The sequence below is a fragment of the Ambystoma mexicanum genome, chromosome 1p (genome assembly GCF_040938575.1).
Source record: "Ambystoma mexicanum isolate Mex_15411 chromosome 1p, UKY_AmexF1_1, whole genome shotgun sequence".
Classification (NCBI taxonomy): Eukaryota; Metazoa; Chordata; class Amphibia; order Caudata; family Ambystomatidae; genus Ambystoma; species Ambystoma mexicanum.
The window spans coordinates 1,008,047,370-1,008,069,584 of NC_090921.1; the positions used below are offsets into that span (position 1 = coordinate 1,008,047,370).

General features: G+C 45.3%; 1 protein-coding gene across 1 annotated transcript in view; it reads left to right on the forward strand.

Annotated features, from left to right (window-relative positions):
• AARS1 (alanyl-tRNA synthetase 1) overlaps nucleotides 1–22,215 on the forward strand; it is a 751,871-nt gene that overhangs the window by 187,370 nt on the left and 542,286 nt on the right. Inside the window, exon 5 of the mRNA XM_069655037.1 lies at nucleotides 6,413–6,604. Within this exon, the coding sequence (XP_069511138.1) occupies nucleotides 6,413–6,604 (192 nt within the window). The remainder of the gene's footprint in view (nucleotides 1–6,412; nucleotides 6,605–22,215) is intronic.

Below are 22,215 nucleotides of genomic sequence, written 5' to 3' on the forward strand. Positions count from 1 at the left end.
CCTACTCTTTCTACGCATCCCTCCGTCATCCACCGGGGCACAGCTCTCTAAAAGTTCCAGATCTGCTCCTCTTGCAGGAAATTGTAGACCTGCTAGAGAAAGGTGCCATAGAACCGGTACCTGTAGCGGAGAGGAACAAGGGCTGGTACTCCCCCTACTTTCTCATACCGAAGAAGGACGGAGGACTGAGACCCATCTTGGATTACCAGAATTGAACAAGTTCCTCAGGAAGGACAAGTTCAAGATGGTAACTCTCTCTCAGATCTTTCAGGCCCTCCAGATCCAGGACTGGCTGGTATCTCTGGACCTCCAGGATGCTTATTTCCATGTGCCAATCCATCTCAAACACAGGAGATACCTGAGGTTCGCAATTGGCGGCTCTCATTATCAATTTCGAGTTCTGCCATTTGGGCTGACCGCCCGAGGGTCTTCACCAAGCTAATGTCCGTAGTGGCTGCAAGTTTAAGGAGTTAAGGGATCCACGTCTACCCCTACCTGGACGATTGGCTAATCGGAGCTGTATCTTCGGAACAAGCTCAGATCCAGCTAGATTATGTCTGCCACTTCCATCACAAACTGGGCTTCTCCCTCAATTTAAAGAAGTCACAGATGATACCATCACAGAGACTCTAGTTCATCGGAGCGGTCCTGGACACTTCCCTGGGAAAAGCCTCGCCACCAGAGGTGAGGGCTCAAAATATTCTGCAGATGGTCAACAAGTTTCAAAATGCCCAACATCTCCCAGCCTTCGACTTTTTGCGATTGCTAGGCCTCATGACATCCTGCATCTTCCTTGTGCCAGAGGCTCGCCTGAGAATGAGATCTCTCCAGTGGGCACTAAGAACCCAGTGGTCACAATACTCAGGAAGAATGACAGATCTCCTCCGGATTCCGGACAAGGTAGCATGCGACCTTCAATGGTGGGCCTATCCAGAGAGCATCTTGAAAGGAGAACTGTTTTGGCAACCATGGCCGGAGATAACAGTAGTCGGACGCCTCACTCGCGGGGTGGGGAGCCCATGCCAACGACTTGACCATCAGCGGTCGTTGGTCCTCCATCGGAGTACAGACTACACATCAACCAATTAGAGCTGAGAGCGATCAGACTAGCGCTGAAAGCTTTCCTGCCATCAGTACAAGGGAGAAATGTCCTGATAATGACGGACAACACTGTGGCCATGCACTACCTCAACAAAAGAGGAGGCTTAGGCTCACTGCCACTGTGCAGAGAGGCAATGTAGCTCTGGTTCTGGGCAATTCAGGAAGGAATCTCTCTATCGGCAGTCCACCTAGCCGGAGAGAAGAACTTGACAGCGGACGCTCTGAGCAGGCAGAGCAGTCTCCCACGAGTGGGAGCTAGCTCAGGAAGTCCTTCAAGAGATCGCACTTTGGGGAACCCCTCAGGTGGATCTGTTCGCCACCAGCACCAACAGGAAGTGCGATCTGTTCTGTTCAAGGGAATTTCCCCTGAGAGGAGCTCTAGGGGACGCGTTCGTAGTGGACTGGGAGTTTCCACTCCTTTACGCGTTTCCACCAGTCCCTGTTATTCCTCAAATGATCAGGAGGTTGAGAAGATTCCGGAAAACCATGATCCTAATTGCCCCGGACTGGGCCAGGAGAACGTGGTACCCGGACCTTCTGGATATGTCCATCTGCCCTCCGATCCGTCTTCCACTCAAAGAGAATCTTCTCTCGCAGAAGGGAGGTCAGGTTCTCTATCCAGACATAAGAACCCTCAACCTTCACGCTTGGCTTCTGAAAGGTTGAGGTACAAGGATTGGGACCTTCCTGATGACGTCATGGAGGTGTTGCTTTCGGCCAGAAGGCCAGCAACCAAGTCTTTATACCGCTGCCGTTGGAACAAATTTTGCAGCTGGTGTAGAGAGGACAATATCGACCCTTTTTTCATGCAGTACACCAACGGTGTTATCTTTTCTACTCTACTTGCAAACTCAGGCTTTCAAGTTGGCACTGTAAAAGGCTATCTCGCGGCGCTATCAATCTTCAAGCGCACTGCGGTGGAACCATCGTATTTCAAACTACCCTTAGTAATACAATTTATCAAGGGATTAACTAATGTTTATCCTCCAAGACCATTCCAAGTTCCCTTATAGGACTTAAATTTAGTCTTACATTTCCCAATGGGTACTCCCTTCGAACCACTCCACTCTTGTTCGCTGAGATTTCTCACTCTTAAAACTGTCCTATTAGTAGCACTAACATCTGCTAGGTGGGTGCACGAATTACAAGCTCTATCTTGTAAACCCCCCCCCCCCATACAATTTTGCATAAGGACAAAGTTGCCCTACAGGTGAAGCCTAAGTTCCTCCCAAAGGTGGTTTCTGAATTTCACATCACTCAGAAAATTACCTTACCTTCGTTCTACCCTCCTCCCCATCCAGGGAAAGAGGAAGAAAGGCTACATAGGCTGGACCCAAGGCGAGCTCTAAACTTTTACCTCAGCAGACTGGCTAGGATTAGGCAAGCAGACCAACTGTTTGTAGGCTACTCAGGTCGCAAGTTGGGACTACCCATAACAAAACAGACCATTTCCAGGTGGATTATTTTGGCCATTCTGAAATGTTACAAACTGGCAGGGAAAGAGCCCCCCCAGAATCTTAGGGCTCATTCAACCAGGGGTATCGCAGCATCTTCGGCCCTCCAAAGAGGGGTACCGGTCCGAGACACATGTGCGGCTGCCACATGGTCGTCTGCACATACATTCACAAGATTTTACAACCTGGATTCCTCCGCTAGTCAAGAGACCATATTTGGCAAAGCCGTATTACATTCGGTTAATTCCTAAAAGGGATACATGACATTCTTACTCCCACCTCCAATTACATGCCACTGCTATGGGAGTCTATCTACGATAAGGAATACGTCGAAAGACACAATCACTTCGAAGAACAAGTTACTTCTTACCTGGTAACGTTCTTTCGATGGGATGTTCCTCCGACGTATTCCTTATCGCCCCTCCCATCCATCCCCGCAGTAATACTTCCCTTGTGGTTGCAGCTCACGCTTCTTCAAGGTCAATAGCCAATTCATGCAAGTCTTATCTTATGCTACAAAACGGAGCTAGCAACGGACGCCGCGCGTGGCTATTTATGGGCATGATGACGTCGGCGCCGATACAGTGGCTGTTGAAGGCGGACGTCGACGCACAGCGCCCTCTACAGAGAAAAAATTTCCGAGGCCAGCAAGCTGGAGACGAATTACCTAAGATGAGGAATACGTCGGAGGAACATCCCCTCGAAAGAACGTTACCAGGTAAGAAGTAACTTGTTCATCTGTATCGTTGAGACGTGTACCCTGATGCTCTATGTAAAGGTTTTAAAGGATCAGTGAAAGGATGGAGCCTTGGGGACTACGCTAGAGACTGGGATCTGTTACAATGCAACATGTTCATCTGCAAGGCCTTGTGTCTGCCTGGAAGTTAGGTTGTTAATCAATTCAGGACGTGTTGGAGAATCCCATCCTGTCGGCGAGGAGGGAGTGGAGGATGTATTGATCAACTGTGTCAAATGTAGTCGAAAGGTCAAGGATGCCGAGGAGGCATGAGTCGACCATATCTAGGATTTGGAGGGCATCATCCACCACCTGAATGGCAGCCGTTTCAATGCTACACTTGGGACGGAACCTCCCACTAATAATAGTTTAGAAGGTGTAGTTGATTCTGGCAAGTAGTTTTGTAGCGATTTTATGACCATGCGGTGCTGCCGCGTGTCACAATTCAGAGGAGTAGCAGCTTTATCTGTGCTGCAGAGGTGGTTGCCTCTGGTAGAGATTTGTGAAGGCACGCCCCTGCATGCTCACACCAGAAAAAATACAACCTGCCAGGGAAAAAGGCCCAAGTCGCCGCTTGCAAGGATAATTATTCATACACAAAAGAAGTGCATCAGCAAAGAACTCTGCTGCCGCTGAATGTTCTGGCAAATTGGGGATGTGCAGCAAGTTAAAAGGATGCCATTACATACAGTGAAAACCCACAAGGCTGGGTGGGGCGACGCTATACATGGGCGGCCCACTCCATGGGGGATGCTAGGCCAGTGATCCCAGCCTTCTCGTCCACCGTCGTCCACGTGGGTGCTGCTGGGCTCGTCATCCGCAGAAAAACAGGGCCGAACAAGCAAATAGTTACTTTGAAAACAATGCTACACTATCACTGTAATGGTGCACCTGGCCGACACAGAGATGGGCCCAGCGGGAGAGCCAACTTGCATACTTAACTCCCAGATGCGCCAGCAGCCTCCAAGATCCTCCACCCTCGTTCGAGCTATAATTTCATCCCTGGCACCTCGCAGCACAAATCACGTTAACCAAATGTGAAGGCAAGATAGCCTTGCTTTGTGATCTTTTTGATCGATTGTGGTCTTACAGCTTTATGGTTGGTGGTTTGGGCCTGGCTGGCACTGTGGTGGAGGTCTTAGGATAAAAGCATAGGAGTGCTGTAGTTCTGATGCAGAAGGGCTGTTGGGGCTAAGGGCCATGCTATCTGTATTGTGGAATGATGACTGCCAAGAGGCGCTCTGCCCTCTTCTCGTGGCATTGCAGAGCACATTCTTCCCGTGACGCAAAGATCTACAGCCTTTGAGACAATGAAAGGCTTTTAATTCTCTGAAGCTCACTTGTGGTGTGAATTAGGTGTGTCAATAATACAAGCCTAATACTAACACGTTTGGTGCTTTCACAGCGCTTGAGCCCATGTTCCAAAATGGCTGTCAATAACTAAGATGGCGTTTACACTCTCCTCTACTATGTAGCTCCAAATGTGTGCACTATGCAATTGTGCACTCCCTCCTCCACCCTGCTCTCTTGACTTGCGTTTTTCTTTTCTCATTCGAGATCGCCTGGGGAGGGAGGGAGGGAGGGAGGGGGCAGGGTTGGGAAGACCCTCTCCTTCCCAACATTTGCTAGGTGGCAGCTTGGCCCTCCCTCCATACATTTTCCAAACAGTACTGCTGTCTGGACATTTTAACTGGTAGAAGGCCCACTTTGGTTGAGTGGTCTTGCATTTTCTGCTATAGATGATACATTTTCAGCCCTCCTCAATCTTTGTAAAACTGTGGGAGTATATCTATAGAGAAGTTGGTGGCAGGATGCAATGCATTTAGAGGGAACATCACTTGCCAGTAACACCTTTCTATAGAGAATCTCACACACATTCCTCTTTGAGTGCAAAGAAAACCAGCCTCTCACTCTTCTGAAAGTACCATAAAAGGTGTGTTGGCAATGCTTTGCGTTTTGGGACTTTTTCACAAATGCTCTAAATTTTCCCTATGATTCTGATGACGGGGAGAAAAAAGGAAAACCATGTAATGGGGCGGCTCAGCATGCTCTATAAACCGGGTCGGACTGGGACAAGAAATAGGTCCGGTCATCCAAAAAAAAGTGGCCCACCCCTTGCCTCATGACCCTTGACCTCTGATGACATCACCGGAAGTGATGTCATTTGACACCAACCCAAAGTGACATCCCGGGAAGCGATAAAACATGACTTTTCATCCCTTGACAAAACTGGAAGTGGCATCAAAAACCATTGTTCCTAAGTACACTACAAAAAATATGGTTATGATTTCACTAATGTGATATAAATTTCATACAAGAATGGATCACCACATCTATCATTAATATCTGTGTGTATAGATCCATGGTGTCAAATTACTGTGAATGCAAGCAGACGTCCAAGGCCAAATGATAATATCTTCTACACTAACAAATATGCATACAATATGTGTTGGTATTAATTTATCGACCTAAGAAGGATGAAAGGCTTTTTGAAAAAAGACATTTGAAAAAGAAAATATTTTTTCTCCGTTTTTTTTTTTCAACCCGGCCCAGGCGTGGCCAGAAACTGGCCCCTACTTCCCAGGGCTGGGCCGAAAGGCCAATCCAGCCCTGTCTATAAATGCAGTGGTTACTTCATGTGTGCGGTCTAGGAAACTGAACATCTGAGATGGTGGTTGCCGAACTACGCTATTTCCTCATATGAAGGTTTCGGAGAACCGGTGGTGCTGGAGAACATCAAATTAGATGGGGTCTTTCTGGGAAGGGAATTTATGTAAGATTACTGGTTAGTAGTTTTCCCTTTTTCAACATGGTAAATCCTACAGCTCCATGGCATTTGTGTTTTATAAATTAATATTTCATTGTGTTCTGTGTAGGAGAAACATATATACTTTGGTTCTCATTCAGCCCTCACTTATTCGTGCAGGTGGCTGTGTGATATTTGGGAAATTCCTAGTCTGAAGAAACCAAATGAGAGTACAGGGGAGTTAAGTTATGAATTTAGATCTGATGAAAAGTAGCTGGTTGTGCATTCGCTGTACTGTGCGGGATGCACTAACCAACACAACTGCATTTAATGCATCTCAACTGTGCCCATGTTTTTGTGCTGATGCTTCTACAGGTTACCCGAGAGCAGAATCCTTCCTGGCAGCATGAAAGACAATTTCTGGGAAATGGGCGACACTGGTCCATGTGGGCCCTGCAGTGAGATGCACTTTGACCGGATTGGGGGCAGGGATGCAGCACACCTAGTCAACATGGATGATCCAAATGTGCTGGAGATATGGAATCTTGTGTTCATTCAGTACAACCGGTAAGCTGTTGTTCAATGTCGGGTTTTGTTCATAGCTGTCAGTCAACACATTTCCACATCACCACATAATTAATTGCGCAAAACCTGTTAATTCTGTGATGCTACCGTTGAGTTGCCCTGTCACACTGTTTCTGGTCAGCGTGATTGCTTGTTATGGAATCACCGTTAATGTGCATGGCTGAAGCATGTGATTGAGGGAGTTAATACTGGAAATGCATTATAAGGATTATTCTACCGCCTACTGAACTTTCAACCCTTCCTGCACCTCCATTTTGTAGTATGCAGTATTGTCACTTGTCACTGCAAATTGCTGCTGCTTGCTGTTATGACATGTTAAAATATATCTAGATTATTCCATTTTTGCCTGCTGTCATAGGTAGTATTGTTTGAAGAAGAGACCGTTTTTAAGTATTTGCTAACTAATGTCCTCCAGAACATTTTACTGCAGTGGGTAGCACACTGCACTGTTAGTGTTTTAAGACCCGAAATATGCACCCAACATTCAAGAAATGATAAAAATGATAATAAGCAGGCATTTATCATGTTTTATGATTCTTGAAAGAAAGTAGTAACTTGTTGCTTTCCATAAACATGCTCATTCATTGGCAAGGTGAATGGTCAATATGTATGACCTTTAATTACATTTTTGCCCACTCTGACCCAGTGGGGCTGTTACGTGGCTGGAGGAAAACATGGTTATCTGCCAACAGCTGAGTTAAAGCAGTGCTTCAGGAGATATTTGGTGAGGCCTGAATGTTCTGTAGGACTATAAACATTGATGAAATGCTAGGCTTTGAAAGATTCAAGCATTCAATGACTGGTGAATTTGCTCTTGATGAGTTGACATTTGAGCATTGTTGTGAAGATTTCAGCACAGCCTAATATTAAGGTTCCATTAATTTATTTTAGGCTACATGAACATAACATCCTTGTTTTTCACTTGCTTGTGCTTAAGGCTGTTCGTCTAGCTGTGAATGGCACACTTGTATCTTCTGAAGCAAGTTCAGTTTGATGAAGAGGTGAGGTGTAATTTCACAATTGTTTGTGTTGAAGTTGCGAGAAACCAGAAGGTGTCTCACCCACTTTTCCCCGGGGATCTGTCATCCAGGTGACCAGGACAGGTCCATCGCTTTTGGATCCAGCTCCTGGGTGTGGACCAGTGTGGGAGGATCACCTGGGTGAGGCATCTTTGGGGAGCGGGGCACCGGATGGTGAGACGTGATATCCCCTTCCTTGTAACACCTTTACCCCATCCTGCCTGGTAGGGTATTTAGGAACTCTTCCCTCTTGCCCCCTTTTACAACACAGACATTTACTCACTGACAGCCTGCTACAAGGGAAAACAGACTAACGCCTGAGCCGTGTACATGACATGTCCCAATACAATGCTAAGGCAATTATCGACAGTCACTCACACCTGACTTCCATTACACTTCCCCACACGGATAAAAGGCCGAGCATGAGAGCACACTCTGAGCGAGGCAAAACAAATGAGGAAACATCAGTTCCCAGATGGCAGTTTAGCGAGAGTAGGACGTCGAAACAGAAAGGGAAGGAACCGTTGCTTTAATGAGTCCTCGAGATTGGAAAACATAAGACCAGGAAAACCGGCTGAAGAATCCTGCATTGTATGTCTGAGATACCCGGAGCCCTTGTGCACCAATAATCAAGGTGGGGAGAAACACCAGCCACCGTGGTACTGTCCTTGGCTCCCAGAACAAAGCAGCGTCAGTGAAATCAACACAGCCGGTGAGTTGGGGAGAACGATACAAGACAGGTCTATGTTGAAGCCAAGGTGTCAAGCAGCACCATTGTATGGCGAGCGGTGGAACGAACATTGTTAAAACTCATGTGATAAGAGACGCGAGTGAAGTTAAACTGCTGATGAGTGATTGAACTTTAAAGCAAGCTACAACACCTTTGACAGAGTGGTCCGGCACCACGTGGGAGTTCAATCGAAGGTATCCAGCCGAGGAGTAACGGAAATAGATAAATTTGATCAGACGCCGACAGAGGGAGAATATTTGAAAGTGAATGAATAATTGGTCCAGTGACGGGATAAGCAAAATCCTGCGACAGTCGAAAGTCTTCGATTTTGATGAAATAGAGAAAGTTTGGAAAAATGCATGAATCTGGTCTGAGCCTGGTAGCGGGAGACCTGGGGTGAACCGTTAATCGCCCAAGAATGTTTTGTGTTAAAGTGGGTCTGAGTCCGGCCAAGGGGGCCCCGGGGTGAATCCAATCACCCAAGAAGTTGTACACGAGAATCCTGAGGAGAAAGGAACTTTTGAATGATTGTTTGTCGTATCAGGCCCTCTGAAGTAAAAGACTTTGAATGGCAAAGAGACTTTGGTACAGAAGGCCCTGATACTGAGATTTGAACTGCATCCTTGTGCTAGAGAAGACGGAGACTGTGCTAAGCGCGAGTGTGCCGCCTTGTCCCGTGCTGAAAACGTGGGCAAGGAAAGCCAACAGCTTGAATATCCTGACATATCATGAGCACTTCTTTTACATAATTTTGTTTCCCACACTATTTGTATTTAGAAGTAAGGATTGGCAATAGGTTTATTAGTATAGGCTCTTTTATTTTGACAAGACACCACTAGGACTGCGTTATTTATTGATGGCCGTAGCTTGCTCCCATTTTTAGATATAGGATTAGAAGGGTGTTTTTCAAACCCAGTTGAAGTTCAATAAACACCCTTGAACTGTGATCACTTGTGTCTGTCTTACTGTTTGATAGCATGCCTTCCTTACATAGTATAGTAGAAAGAATGCAGAAGTAAAAAATCAAATAAGAGCAATTGTAGATGGGGAAACAGTAAAACATTTAGGAGTGGGCAGAGCATTGAGACACTTTACTAAGAAAATATTGAAAAAGGAAGTGAATAATGGAATGCAGACTGTTGAGGTCCGATTTGAAATGAGGAGTTCAGCTACTCAGTATGCCGCTAACAAATTTGGTAGAGGCTGTCGCAGTGACAACTGTTCCACTTTTAAAGTGGTGGGGCATAAATACTGTTCTGAATCACACAAAATAAGCAGGACCTATTACGCTGCCTCTTCCTTACTGAGTTTTGCATTCAATTTCCAACCCAAAGGAAATATTGACATCTATACAGGAAGGGGGAGCTCACACATAGAATTTTATTTCACAATTTTCCAACAAATCTGGTCAAACAGTATGACTTTTAAAGGCAATTCTGAAAGGAAATTAATGAAATATTCCTTGACACCAAGGTCTGCCACGTGATATCTGCCCTCCCCAAAGAGACATTGGCCTGTAAGGCTTAGCTTTTGAAGGCTCTTTTGGAATGACTTGCATTCTATCACAATTCTGAATGTCAAGCAGTCCCACACCTACTCCTTCCTGCCATCAAAATCCTGTGCGAGCCTGTCTCAAGGTGTCGTTTCCCTGTGCGGCTGTTTCTAAAACACATACTTTAAAACAACACTGCCATTATCTCCCTGTAAGCCGATCACTGCCTCTGGGCATTGTCTTTACATTAGTCTCTCTACTGGCCCTCCTATCTTTGTATCCTACTTGCCCTTTGTTCCTTACTATACATTGTGCTCCCTTAGTCAACTTCCACCCCAACCCATATTGTTATTGACCAATGTTGAAATTCTCACAAACAGCAGGTATTTTATAGTTGGTTTATTCATGTACTATAGCTGCTGCCACCTCCTTCCCTTCTGTTCCCTCTCAATAACTGATTCACAATAACTTTTCAGCTATACTTGATCCCTCCACCAACATTCTACCTGCCTCTCACGGCAGGTTGCAACATTTCTTACCATTCACCGGACTGAAAATCTAAGGACCTGTAAAGAACAGTAACCAAAAACCGATCAATAATCACTGCACCTCTTTGCAAGGGAAAACGAGATTTATTACATGCTAAAGGTCTGACGATACCGTAGAACCGAACTGACCCGCAGATTGTCACACATTAGGAAGTTACAGGTTATAGTGCAGAGAATTGTGATTATGCATAATTACGTTACAAAGTCATCCCTCCAACCTTATTGACTACCACATATATAACATGCTAATGTCCCCCAATAGTCCCTTGACCGATTGACCACACAATTTCTAAGCTTATTCCCTTAGACCCGTTGTCTTCTACTTCTAAATTTGTTAAATTTAGGTATGGGATTGACAATTAAGCCTATTGACATATTAATGAATCCTGCCCCTCGCATGATGTGTACCCCTCTGATCCAGACACGTTCGAAGTAACTGGGGAGGCCAACTCTACTTGATAAGACAATGGGCCTTCTCATTATACCAGACGCTGTGGTGCACACATGCTGCACCACGGACCTTGTACTACATTTATTGGCTTCACCTCCACTCCTCCTATCCTAAATCACAGGTCGTTCCAGACACGGCGCCTCCCTTCTCTCCTTCAGACCTCAGATGGCCAGGATGACACAACTATGGCACCGCTCTGGAGACTGAATTTCAGGGATTTATTTCCTTTGGTTATGCATTTACTTGTTGTTCATATGGGATGACCGTTTTTTGCGTGAGGGCAGTAGTGCTCTAAATCTTCGCCTGGCCTCTTGATATCACAAAACCATATGCCCTATTTCCATGAATTGTCCTTCAAAGGGCACATCTCTACCTTCCCACCACACAACTAACATTCCGTTTCCACCACGTTCAATCCCTGCAGCTGGATACAATCAGCGGCTCTCTGCACACTGCAGGGTGCCCCTGACCTCGACTTTTCTCATGGGGAATTGGAAAGGGACTAAGCTAAACGGAGCGGCACACCACAACAGGGCCTGTGTTCTCTTCTATTCATTTTGTACTAGAGTTTGACATCCAATATGGTGACACTCCTGTTATGTTAAAATGCTGACCTCACTTCTACTACAGTACCTATCTGACTCCATCTTCTGCCTATTTCAGCTTATACTTAACATCTTTTGGAGCCAAAATGGCTTATACTATTTTTAAACACAGGCCTATATATATCACACTGCCTTATCTATAACCTCTGCATTGTGGCGTCAAAGCGTTTTTCATAGGTCCGACATCCAGTGGTCACTGCGGAGTATTGCATTTTGTTTTTCGTAGTCGAAAAGGGGATGTCGACAAGGCGTGTCTGTAACACTATCCCTATAGTGACGTGCGGTGTACCCACAATCCCTCACGCGTCGAGGACCCTCTGTTTGTATTTTTTCTGCCCTGAGGGAGCCTTCTAGACGTGAGTGAGTACAAAAAAGAGAGAGATATAAAAGGATGTCTATGTTCCTTCCATCCGAGCGGGGAGGAAGGGTAGGCGCATGTGAATCTAAGCAGATGCAACCATCAGAAATGCTTTTATGGTAAGTAATGCATTGTCTTCTGATGTTTGTTAATCTGCTTAGAATCACATGCTGTGCATAGCCTAGCGAGCAGTACCCGGATTTGGAGGTGGGTTGTGAGAAGGAACAGTAGAGAAAAGGTGTCTTAATACTGCTTGTCCCACCTGGGAATCGGCTCTAGAGTGGGCATCTTGTAAAGGTGTGTACAGAAAAGGTGTGTACAGAACTCCGGGTTGCCGCTTTGCAGATGGACTCAAGGGGAAAATTTGCAATGAATGCTATGGATGCCACAGTGCCACGAGTAGAGTGTGCTCTTGGCTTGAAGGGTAGTTCTCTCTTGCTAAGAGTATAACAGAGAGTGATGCATTGAACAATCCATCTAGATATAGTGGACTTTGATACTGCATCTCCTTCTCTTCCTGCTGCCACCGAGACAAAGAACTGATTAGTCTTTCTCAGTGGTCTAGTTCTTTCCATATAAAACATGACCGCTCGGCACACATTGTGTATGCAGGCTCTTTTCTCCTAGATTTGAGGGATTTTGAAAGAACGTTGGTAGTTCTATTGACTGGTTGACATGGAATTTCGAGATGAATTTCGGTGCAAACCTTGGGTGTGTGCGTAGAACCACCTTATCTCTGTGAACCGTTCCAAAGGGGTCTAGTACAGAAAGAGCTCAAAATCAACTACCAAAGACTTAATCACCACCATAGACCTAGATAAAACTCCTTCACTAACGCCTATACTCACTAACACTACGGAAAGGCCGTTTCTGGATCGAGAAAAGTGTGCCAGACAAACGGAGGGGCAAGAGGCAACGTTGGCACAAGGGGACAACAACGAAAATACACTCGTAGACATTGATAAAGATCCTCTGGAAAATGTGCAAAACAAGTTGGAGCAAAACTCAAAATTCAAGCATCGTTACTGACTAAATTGTCTCTTTTGGAAGCCTACATTATCGTGCAGGAAAACACCAAAGTAAGTGAAGCCCAAGCAAGGGCTTTGGGTTCAGTGGGGGCTCGGCCAGACCAGTACCCTAAAAGACCATCTAGCAAAGAAGCTGGTACCCAAACAGCACTCACTATTGATCTAACTGAGAGGTCTAATGTGCCGCCGAAAGCAGCAAAGGCCAATCCCAAATGGGAGCCAAAGTCTGAGACGAGTAAAATTACATCAACATTAGAGCCAGTATTTGTGCTAAACAAAACGAATAAAGGGACGTCAAAAGAAAATGAAAAGCCGAGAAACAAGCTAGGAAAAAAAACACCCTCGGTGGCACCAGCAGAAATAGCAATGACAATTGAAGTCGCGAGGACAAACAAGTCACCAAAGACAACAGAAGAATTCTTGCAGTCCGACGACTTGATAAACTTGAGTACTTACTCCGACGATGAAGTCCCGCAGAAAATAAGAGCTGAAAAAACAAGAAAGGGGTCAGTGACTGTAACTCCCCGACATCTAGAAAACCAAAGCCAACTCAACAAAAAAGAAGAAAAAGTTCTCGAAGTCCTGGAAAAAAGAAGAGCTGAGAAATCAAGAGAGGAGCCAATAACTACAACTCTTCGACATATAGAAACCTTAAGTAAACCCAATAAAGAAGTGGAAAAAGCTCATAGAGCGGAGAGTGGACACGAAAACAACAGACACGGAAATCGAAAAGGGCCTACAAACTCTACAAAATCAGAAAATGACACGATTACTCTGCGGAAGCAACACAAGAGGCCCGACAGATCATCTTCCCCCCAGAGAGCAACTAAAAGACACAAAACATCGCCAGAGCAAAGGGAAACATCAGACGGGCCTTTTAAACTCCACTATGTTTCTAAAACGGCAAAGTACAACAAAGTAAACATAAAAAAAAGACCATAAGATGGATTATGAAACTAGAACAGATCGAGGGCAACGACGACGAAATTACGTTAAACCCTGGGTCAGTGCTCGCTTTGTTCAGTTACATTCCGTCATTACACCAAATAAGGTCTGAAGACTTAATAATTGTTGACCCGAGTCACAAACGGGGAAAGGCATTGGCGTACTTGTACATTGCTTCCAAGAACATCAAAAGCCAGCTGGAAAAAGACTCCCAACAAACTGCTCAAAATGGGGTATGACCTAACAGTCAACAAGAGAGATTACTTCAAGGTCCGGTGCAGCTCCGCCTTTACGTAAGCGCGCCCCGAGCCAGAAACGAGACAGAGGCCACAAACCATTTTCAAGACCGAAGGGGGAAATCTAAGGACCACTTTAAGGAAATCATACACTACAGTCGAGCTGAAAACAGCCGATTGAAGAAATCTCCAGAGCGAGCGTCGGAAGAGCACTACCACAGGACACCGATGAGGAACAGAAAGTGCCATGAAAGAGATCACTCAGCCTCAGGGAGACCCTCCGTCAAGCCTCACCATGACTCGCTGAGGTTAAAAACTTGTGGACGAGAAGTGAAATCAGCCAAGACTGTGGCTTTCCCCAGCAATTCTCCGGCAAGAAACTTGTGGGCATGGCTCCTTAAAATGCAACAAAAACAACATAAAAGTTAGCAATCCTTGATCCCGGAGCAAGCCGACCAACTTCAACGTGACACAAAGCCAGCTACAGGCGGACTAAAGCTTTGCTCCTGGAACACAAGAGGCCACGGTCATCTCACGGCACCTAGTGATGTAAAACTAACAGAATCTGACGTCCTCTGTTTCCAGGAGACTTGGCTAACAGAGTCGCCATCCCTTGACGGGCACGAAATTTTTCTGGCCCCCGCCAAAAAAGGCCCGCTGGGGCGTCCTTCATCGGGAATCTTGACAGCGATTCGACATAACTGGTCTGTCCCATGCAAAAGTGTTGAGAAGCAATCAATTTTTACTTATGATCAGTGCAAAGCTGGCTGAGTCTAATACAAATGAAGCAAAAAACGCAAAATCGACAATAGTCATAATGAACATTTACTGGAATCCATCCGCCGTTGAAGCCAGTAACTTTTTGAGATCGATCGAACAAGCCATTGACACGGCTACCGCCACACATGCTGCTTCACACCTATTGCTGTGTGGTGACATCAACGCTTCTTGTGGTCAAGAAAAACAAAAAACACTCAGCTCAAAAAGCTTCATCTACAGTCTCAAGAGGGATGGCATGGACAAAACTGATGTCATCTAGAGAACTACATAACATGAGCGAGGTCCTACCTAAAGAAACCTTCTTCCCCACATGGGGAAAAAGGTTCAGCCAGCGCAACGATTGACTATATTTACGTATCCGACAGCCTGGCCAGATTAATCACGGAATTCGGGGTGACACGGACTAGCAAAAGCGATCATAATCTGTTGTATGTCACCTGGCCGATAAATCTGAGTCTAACTTCAAAGTCAACCACGCTCTTGGAAGCAAACACCAGAGGAACAAAAATAAAACTGTCGGCCAAAGCAATAATCGACCTCAAACAAAAGTACTGTGCACAAAACTCCGGCACTCTAGTAAACGAGATTGACTACCTGCCACTCCTAGAGATCTACAAAAAGAAGAGGGGACCTAACAACAACGTAGAATCCAGAAAGCATGTGTACGACAAACGTTTGGTGGAAAAAAGGAAAGTTCTAAGAAAAGTGAAGAGGACAGCCCTAGCCCGAGGCCCCATAAAAACAAACAAGACAGTTCTAGAGGCCACCAGGGTTTACAAATCATGGCTCAAACACCATCGGGCAACACTATACCAGTAAGACGCCGAGGAAATCCAAACAGCTATACGAGGGAACAAAAGCTGTGAATTCTGGTCGCTCTTAAATTCAACTACACCACAAGAGACATCAACCATAATCAACAATGTAGGAGAATCTGTCTGGGTGAACTTCTTCAGAACCCTCTTCGCCCCGCCAAAAACAACAAAGGCAACTAAGCAGAACACTGAACCAGCACAATGGATCACTCTGGATGGTCGCGAAGACATAAGCCGCCAGATCAGGTCACTCAAGAACTCCAGAGCTCCCGGCCCAGACGGGATCACTAACGTGGACCTAAAGACACACCCCGAAGAATGGACAGCGCTCCTGTGTGAAATCTTCCGCAGATGTGCCCAATCAAAATCAATCCCGCCTTCATGGAAATCAGCGACGGTGGTCCCCATCTTCAAAAAAGGGAACAAGAGTGATCTGGCAAACTATCGCCCAATCGCCTTGCTAGACTGCATAGGCAAAGTGTTTGGGTCCCGCCTTTTAAATGAATTTAAAGCGTGGGCAAAAACGGCTGCGAGGATCATTTACAATCAGGGTTTAAGAAAAACTTTGGTACATCGGCAAACATCCTGATAATGAACACCATGAAACAAAGTGCTCGAGGGAGGTCCTAGGATCTTCATCGTCTTTGTCGACCTTACCCAGGCCTTTGACCGTATAGACAGGGCACTGCTATGGGACAAGCTTGAGGCATGGAACTGTCCTATCTTAGAGCCTATCAAAGCGCTGTACTCGGACACCAACATGAGGGTGCGCTTGGTTCAACAAGGATCTTTATCCACTCTGATCCCCACGCAAAGGGGTGTTAAACAAGGATGCCCTCTGGCTCCGGCACTGTTCTTGGCATTCCTTGGAGACATCAAAATCATCTGAAGAAACCGTTCGTAGTTTTGCACCAAAAATCGGAAAATCACATGTGGGAAGGCTCCTGTACGCAGACAACGTGATACTCCTAGATTATACACCAATAGGACTAACGTCAGCTGAGCAACCTTCAGATATACATGGAAAGAAACAACCTGGAGATTAACGACAAGAAAACCAAACTTATGTCCTTGTCCAAAAACGCCAAAATCGACGCAAAAACGAAACTAGTGCTGAACAAGAACCAGATTGAAAATGTGGCGGAATTTAAATATCTGGGCGTTATCCTGGACAACTCCAAAAATGAGATAGCAATGCAAAATCTCCTAAAAGACAAAGCAAGAAAACACACGGCACAAGGCAAAGCCATTGATGGAAAGATTGGGCGATTTTCCTTGATCCCGGTGATCAATTTTTACAAAATGAAGGTGGTCCCAACCCTAGTTTACGGAGCAGACGCTATGCCCAACATTCCTTCATCGCTTTGGCCTACCCTAGAGGCAACGTTTTGGCTGGCTATCCTGGGGCTTCCAAAATGCGTGCCTATAGCTTGTATAAGACGACAACTCAGTTTACTTTCCCTCGAGGGATCAGTAAGATGCAACTCTATAATGCTGTACCGCAAATGCTAACTTGCGGAAAACCCTTCAGTATACCATCTGATCCTACAAGAAATAAATGACCAAAATTGCAAGATGTTAAACAGCTGGTCAAATCGGATCAAGGAAATCCTCCAAGAAGTTTCATCTGACGTAGAGACTCTCAATAAAAACCCAGTAAAAGTACTGAATAGAGTGAAGGAACTCGACTGGATTAAAACAGCTGAGAAAGCAGCCTCAAACAAGCTAACGAGACACTTGCCGGTGACCATTCACAAACTGAACGAGCTTCAACCGTTCATCAAACAGTTCCCATCCAAGCAAGTAAGGTCCCTGCTACTAAGAGCAAAATTGAACTTGTTACATACAAACGAGATCCTATTCATACGGGGGCGCGCAACAACTAACGCCTGCAGATTTTGTGGACAATCGGAAGTAACGGAAACTATCCGCCACTTGCTGCTGTCTTGTTCTGGAACCTCCAAGTTAAGATCACCTTATCTGAGACATATTTTCTCGGACTTCGTGCTGCAGGATGAAGCACTTTGCTGGGCAAGGCTAATAGCGGGTGACAAGACCCCATGGCTATTGGCAGCCTACAACATCTTACGCAGCTTACAAGAAACCTTTCAGGCCTCAACAGACTTAGTGGCGTCTTGTACCTTACCAACTTCCTTACCACAATAAACAAACTGCTCCGCTGACAGCTCCATAGAGACTCAAAGGAAGATAGACAAATACAGATAAACATAAAATCACCCTTTGTAAAAAATCTTAAAGATTAAAATACAAAAAAAAAATGTATCCCTTTTTTCGACTCTCTAGTAACATTTTGGATATTGTGATAGCTATATCTGTTTTAGGCTGGTGGCAGCGCTCCTTTTACACAACATTTTGTGAACGATCATGGCAGACTGTCTATGCAGCTGCAGTAGGGGATACAGGGGCACAATTTTCCCAAAAGGGTGGCTGTTCTTTTTAAATCCCTAAATCAGATGGCCTGCCCTTTCTTATGGTTTCTACCGGGCAAGCTGGGGTTTTTTTTTTTTTGGTCCCTTTGTCTTTGCTGGAAAGGACCCTTTGAGTGACTGGCAGGACAGGAAGTGGGGGAGGTAAACCAACCCCTAGCCCACCCCTCCCCCCCTGTCCTTTGTCCTGCATTGTGCCCGAGAGAAACCAGTTCAAACTGCAGACTGGCTGTGCCCATTGGAGCGCCATCCCCAAGTTTGAATGGTGCATGGGATACGATTGGTGGACTCAGCCAGGTTTCCTGCATAAATCCTGAGGTCCTGGAACTGAAACCCAGAGTAAACCACTGGAACAGAGGAATCCGAAGGACGACACCAGCAACTTCCAGCGACCACTGAGGAACTGCTTCAGTCCCGACCTCAACTAAGCGACAGCAAAGATCCGAAGACAACGACTTCCTGCTTGTACTGGTGGGCTTAACCAGTCCCAAGATGAACTGCATTTTGCGCCATTCCTTGAAGCGCTGCAGCCCCTACGGCCTGCAATTCGCCAATACCCTGGGACCTTGGCTGAATCACTGTGCATAGTCTCCTGAAGCACTGTTTCACCTGAAAGCCTGCAGTGACCTGATCAGCTCGCAAAGGTCCCCTCACCCGAGAAGAGGACAGAGAAACCAAGAGGAATTGCCTGCTGCGACAACCACCCTTCAGCCGAGCATGTAAAGGCACCAACAAGCCAGAACTGAGAAGACCCTTTGCTGGGCATCTGTCTGCATGAGAGCGGTCCCCACATCCACTGAGGTACTGTCCTACCCCTGGTACAAATTAACAGTGGGTTGCTTGCTTGATTCTGTGATCCTGGGTGCTGCAGATAGCTTTATCTTGCACCCCTCCTGGTCTCCCATGGTTACATTGGGGTGGGCCACTCATTGTACTCTAACCTTGCCTTAGAACACTTTATCCTTGGGGCAAACATACAAGGGAACACCCTGATTACTAACTTGACTTACCTGCAATACTAAAGACTCGTGTCAGACTCTGCCATACTGAACCTTTCACCCTGCTTTCCCTCCTTTCCTACTCCATCCCTGGCCACTGGTGGCGCAATGACCCATTTGAACTCTGAGAGACTCGCATAAGATGGGGTTGGTCTCTTTAAGACAGGCTGGGATACAAAAGTTATAAAAGTTTGGAACAGTTTGTATATATGTTTCAGATGGTTTTACTAAGTCATTTGTTACTACCAATGCTATGCTGAAGTTACTACAACTATGGTTTATTATCTAAAGAATACTCCAAAATGATTTTGTAGTATTTTACTGTTTTACAATAATCACCTCTGCATTAGTGTATATAATAAATGACAATTTTGTTATATAACTCAAGTTTATTAGACTATGTGTATGCTCACTACAGCCCTCCTCCTTACTTTGAACAAGCCTGGCTGCCACCATTCTACCAAACCATTGTGTCATTCAGGCCTAAACTAAGAATTGTAACCCTGTTCACCTACGGCAGACTTGCAACACCCCAACACCACGTGTTGTAATAGGAAATGTATATCGTGCATACCTCACACAGAGTAGTTCAGAGGAGACTTGTATCTGTGCACAGATATGACATTAAATGTCTTGAAAAAAGACTCCCTGAAAAAGGTTTTTGGCTGCTTTCTGAACACTAAAAGGTGATCTGTAGTACAAAGGTCCTGTGGAAGTTGGTTCCAGAGTTTAAGGCCTGCCACTTCAGTCTGTCTCCCCAAGAGTAAAATCGGGTATGAGGTACCACAAAAGATTCTTGTCCTCCGATCGAAGGAGTCTTGCCGGATGATGTTGCAAAACTTTCTTGCATAGATAACAGGGTGCAAGGTCTTGCAAGCTCTTAAACGTATATGGGAGAGTAATTTAAATGTAAACCTCTGTTTGACCAGCAGCCAATGAAGTTCTCTTCCATAAATAGAAAGATTTATGAACTTGGGAAGTTTTAAAAATTAGTGTTCATTGCTGGATTTTGAACACTCTGCAGCCAATATGACTCGTCTCTAGCAATATCCCGGAGTAGTGGGTAGGGTATGGTTTGATGAACGACCCCACCACCCGAGCATGTAAATCTGCTGGGACAAATTGGATAGTCATTTGAGTATCTACAGTCGATAAAAGGATGCACTGGCAACTTACATCTAGGAGAAGAGGTGATGGTGGGAATCTCTGTGGATCTTTAAGAAGATGGGCCTGGGGTGGACATTGCAGCATTACACCAGTTTTTGGAGGGTACTTTCATGTACAGCTGCATATCTGCATACACATGAAAATTTGTCTTATTGCTCTGCAGGATGGTCATCAAAAGCTGTTCATGAGCATTAGAGCAGGGGCGAGAGGGGAGAACCGTGTGGTACCCCCCAATTGGTGGGCAGCAATCCTGATGGTAATGGCCCATCTTTTGCCGTTTGCCTGCAAGAACATTTTTGAACCATGCTAGTTTGGACTCTTGCATCACCTTCAGGGATTCTAACCATGAGATGAAGATTGCATGGTTTACAGTATTGAAAGCCTCTGCCGACAGATCTATAATAATTACCAACATGGTGAGTTGGCCAGCATCAGATCTGCTCAAGGTATCCTCCCAAACCATTACCAGAGCAGACTCTGTCCCTTTATTTGAACGAAAGACTGATTGCATTTTGCCAAGAATACCATTGTTCTTCTCAGTAGGATCTTTTCAGGTCCAAGACTTCTGTATTTTCAGCACTTTGCCGAGCCATTGTGCCTGCACTGTAGGACGATAGTTATTTATAAGAGTATGATTGAGGGTTTTTTCAATAGAGGAGACATTAGTACAGCTTTCAAAAGTACAAAGTTCATGACCAAATCAGAGAGCGCGCTCAGCTATGAAGTCCTGGCAAAATGGCTGGGCAGCTATCAGTAGTTCGGTGGGTTTATATGCGACCAACCACTGTCGCCACATCAGAGGTGACCATAGAAAGTTTAAAATTCGCCTACATACTGATCAATGGGTCACTACAGCGTGAAGTCGGTCACTTCTTTTTGGAAATTATTCTGAATGATCGCTACTTTGACCAAAAAAAGTATTGAAATAATTTGCCAAGTGGTGGGTAGGAACCAAAGTTTGCCAAACACATTCCATGACATCAAGTTTTTAATTATCTTGGCATCTCTAGCGGTAAGTATTAGATTATGCAGGTATCCAGCTTTGGCTTTGAAAATCGTCTCTTTGTATACATTTTTCGACTGTTGAATATATAAGTGCTGGGCCGTATGGATATTTTCTTTGAAACCAACTTTTTTTGGTCTTTTCATACATCTTTTTTTAATTACTAAAAATTAGGGGAGTACCAATGTTTGGATTTATCTTTAGGAGTTACGTGTGGGGCAGAATGATCTGCAAGCAATTGATTTAGATAGAGGTCCCAATTAATCTCCCATGCAGGTTTGGGGAACACTGAATGCAGATGCTGTAGTGGAATATGGCATTTATGCCATGGCAGGGGGGTGGACATGGCCGGTAAGGTATCTGGTCAATCCATAGAACACCAAAGCATCTAATACCAAACCATTGAAATATATTCAACGAAATTCCATTCCATTGAGTAGCCATTTTGTTGAATATAAATTGATGGATCCATCGAAATTAGTGGGGTTAGATTAGGGTTAGGATTGGGGCTAGGGTGGGTTAGATTAAGGGTTACATTTGGGTTGGGGCTAGGGTTAGATTAAGGGTTACATTGGGGTTGGGGCTAGGGTTGGGGCTAGGGATAGGGTTGGGGCTAGGGTTAGATTAAGGGTTACATTGGGGGTGGGGCTAGATTTAGGGGTGGGGCTTGGGTTAGATTAAGGGTTACATTGGGGGTGGGGCTAGATTTAGGGGTGGGGCTTGGGTTAGATTAAGGTTTACGTTAGGGTTGGGGCTAGGGTTAGATTATGGGTTACAGTGGGGTTGGGGCTAGGGTTAGATTATGGGTTACAGTGGGGTTAGGGTTGGGGATAGGGTTAGGGTTGGGGCTAGTGTTAGGGTTGGGACTAGGGTTAGATTAAGGGTTACGTTAGGGTTGGGGCTAGGGTTAGATTATGGGTTACATTGGGGTTAGGGATAGGGTTAGGGCTAGTGTTAGATTAAGGGTTACG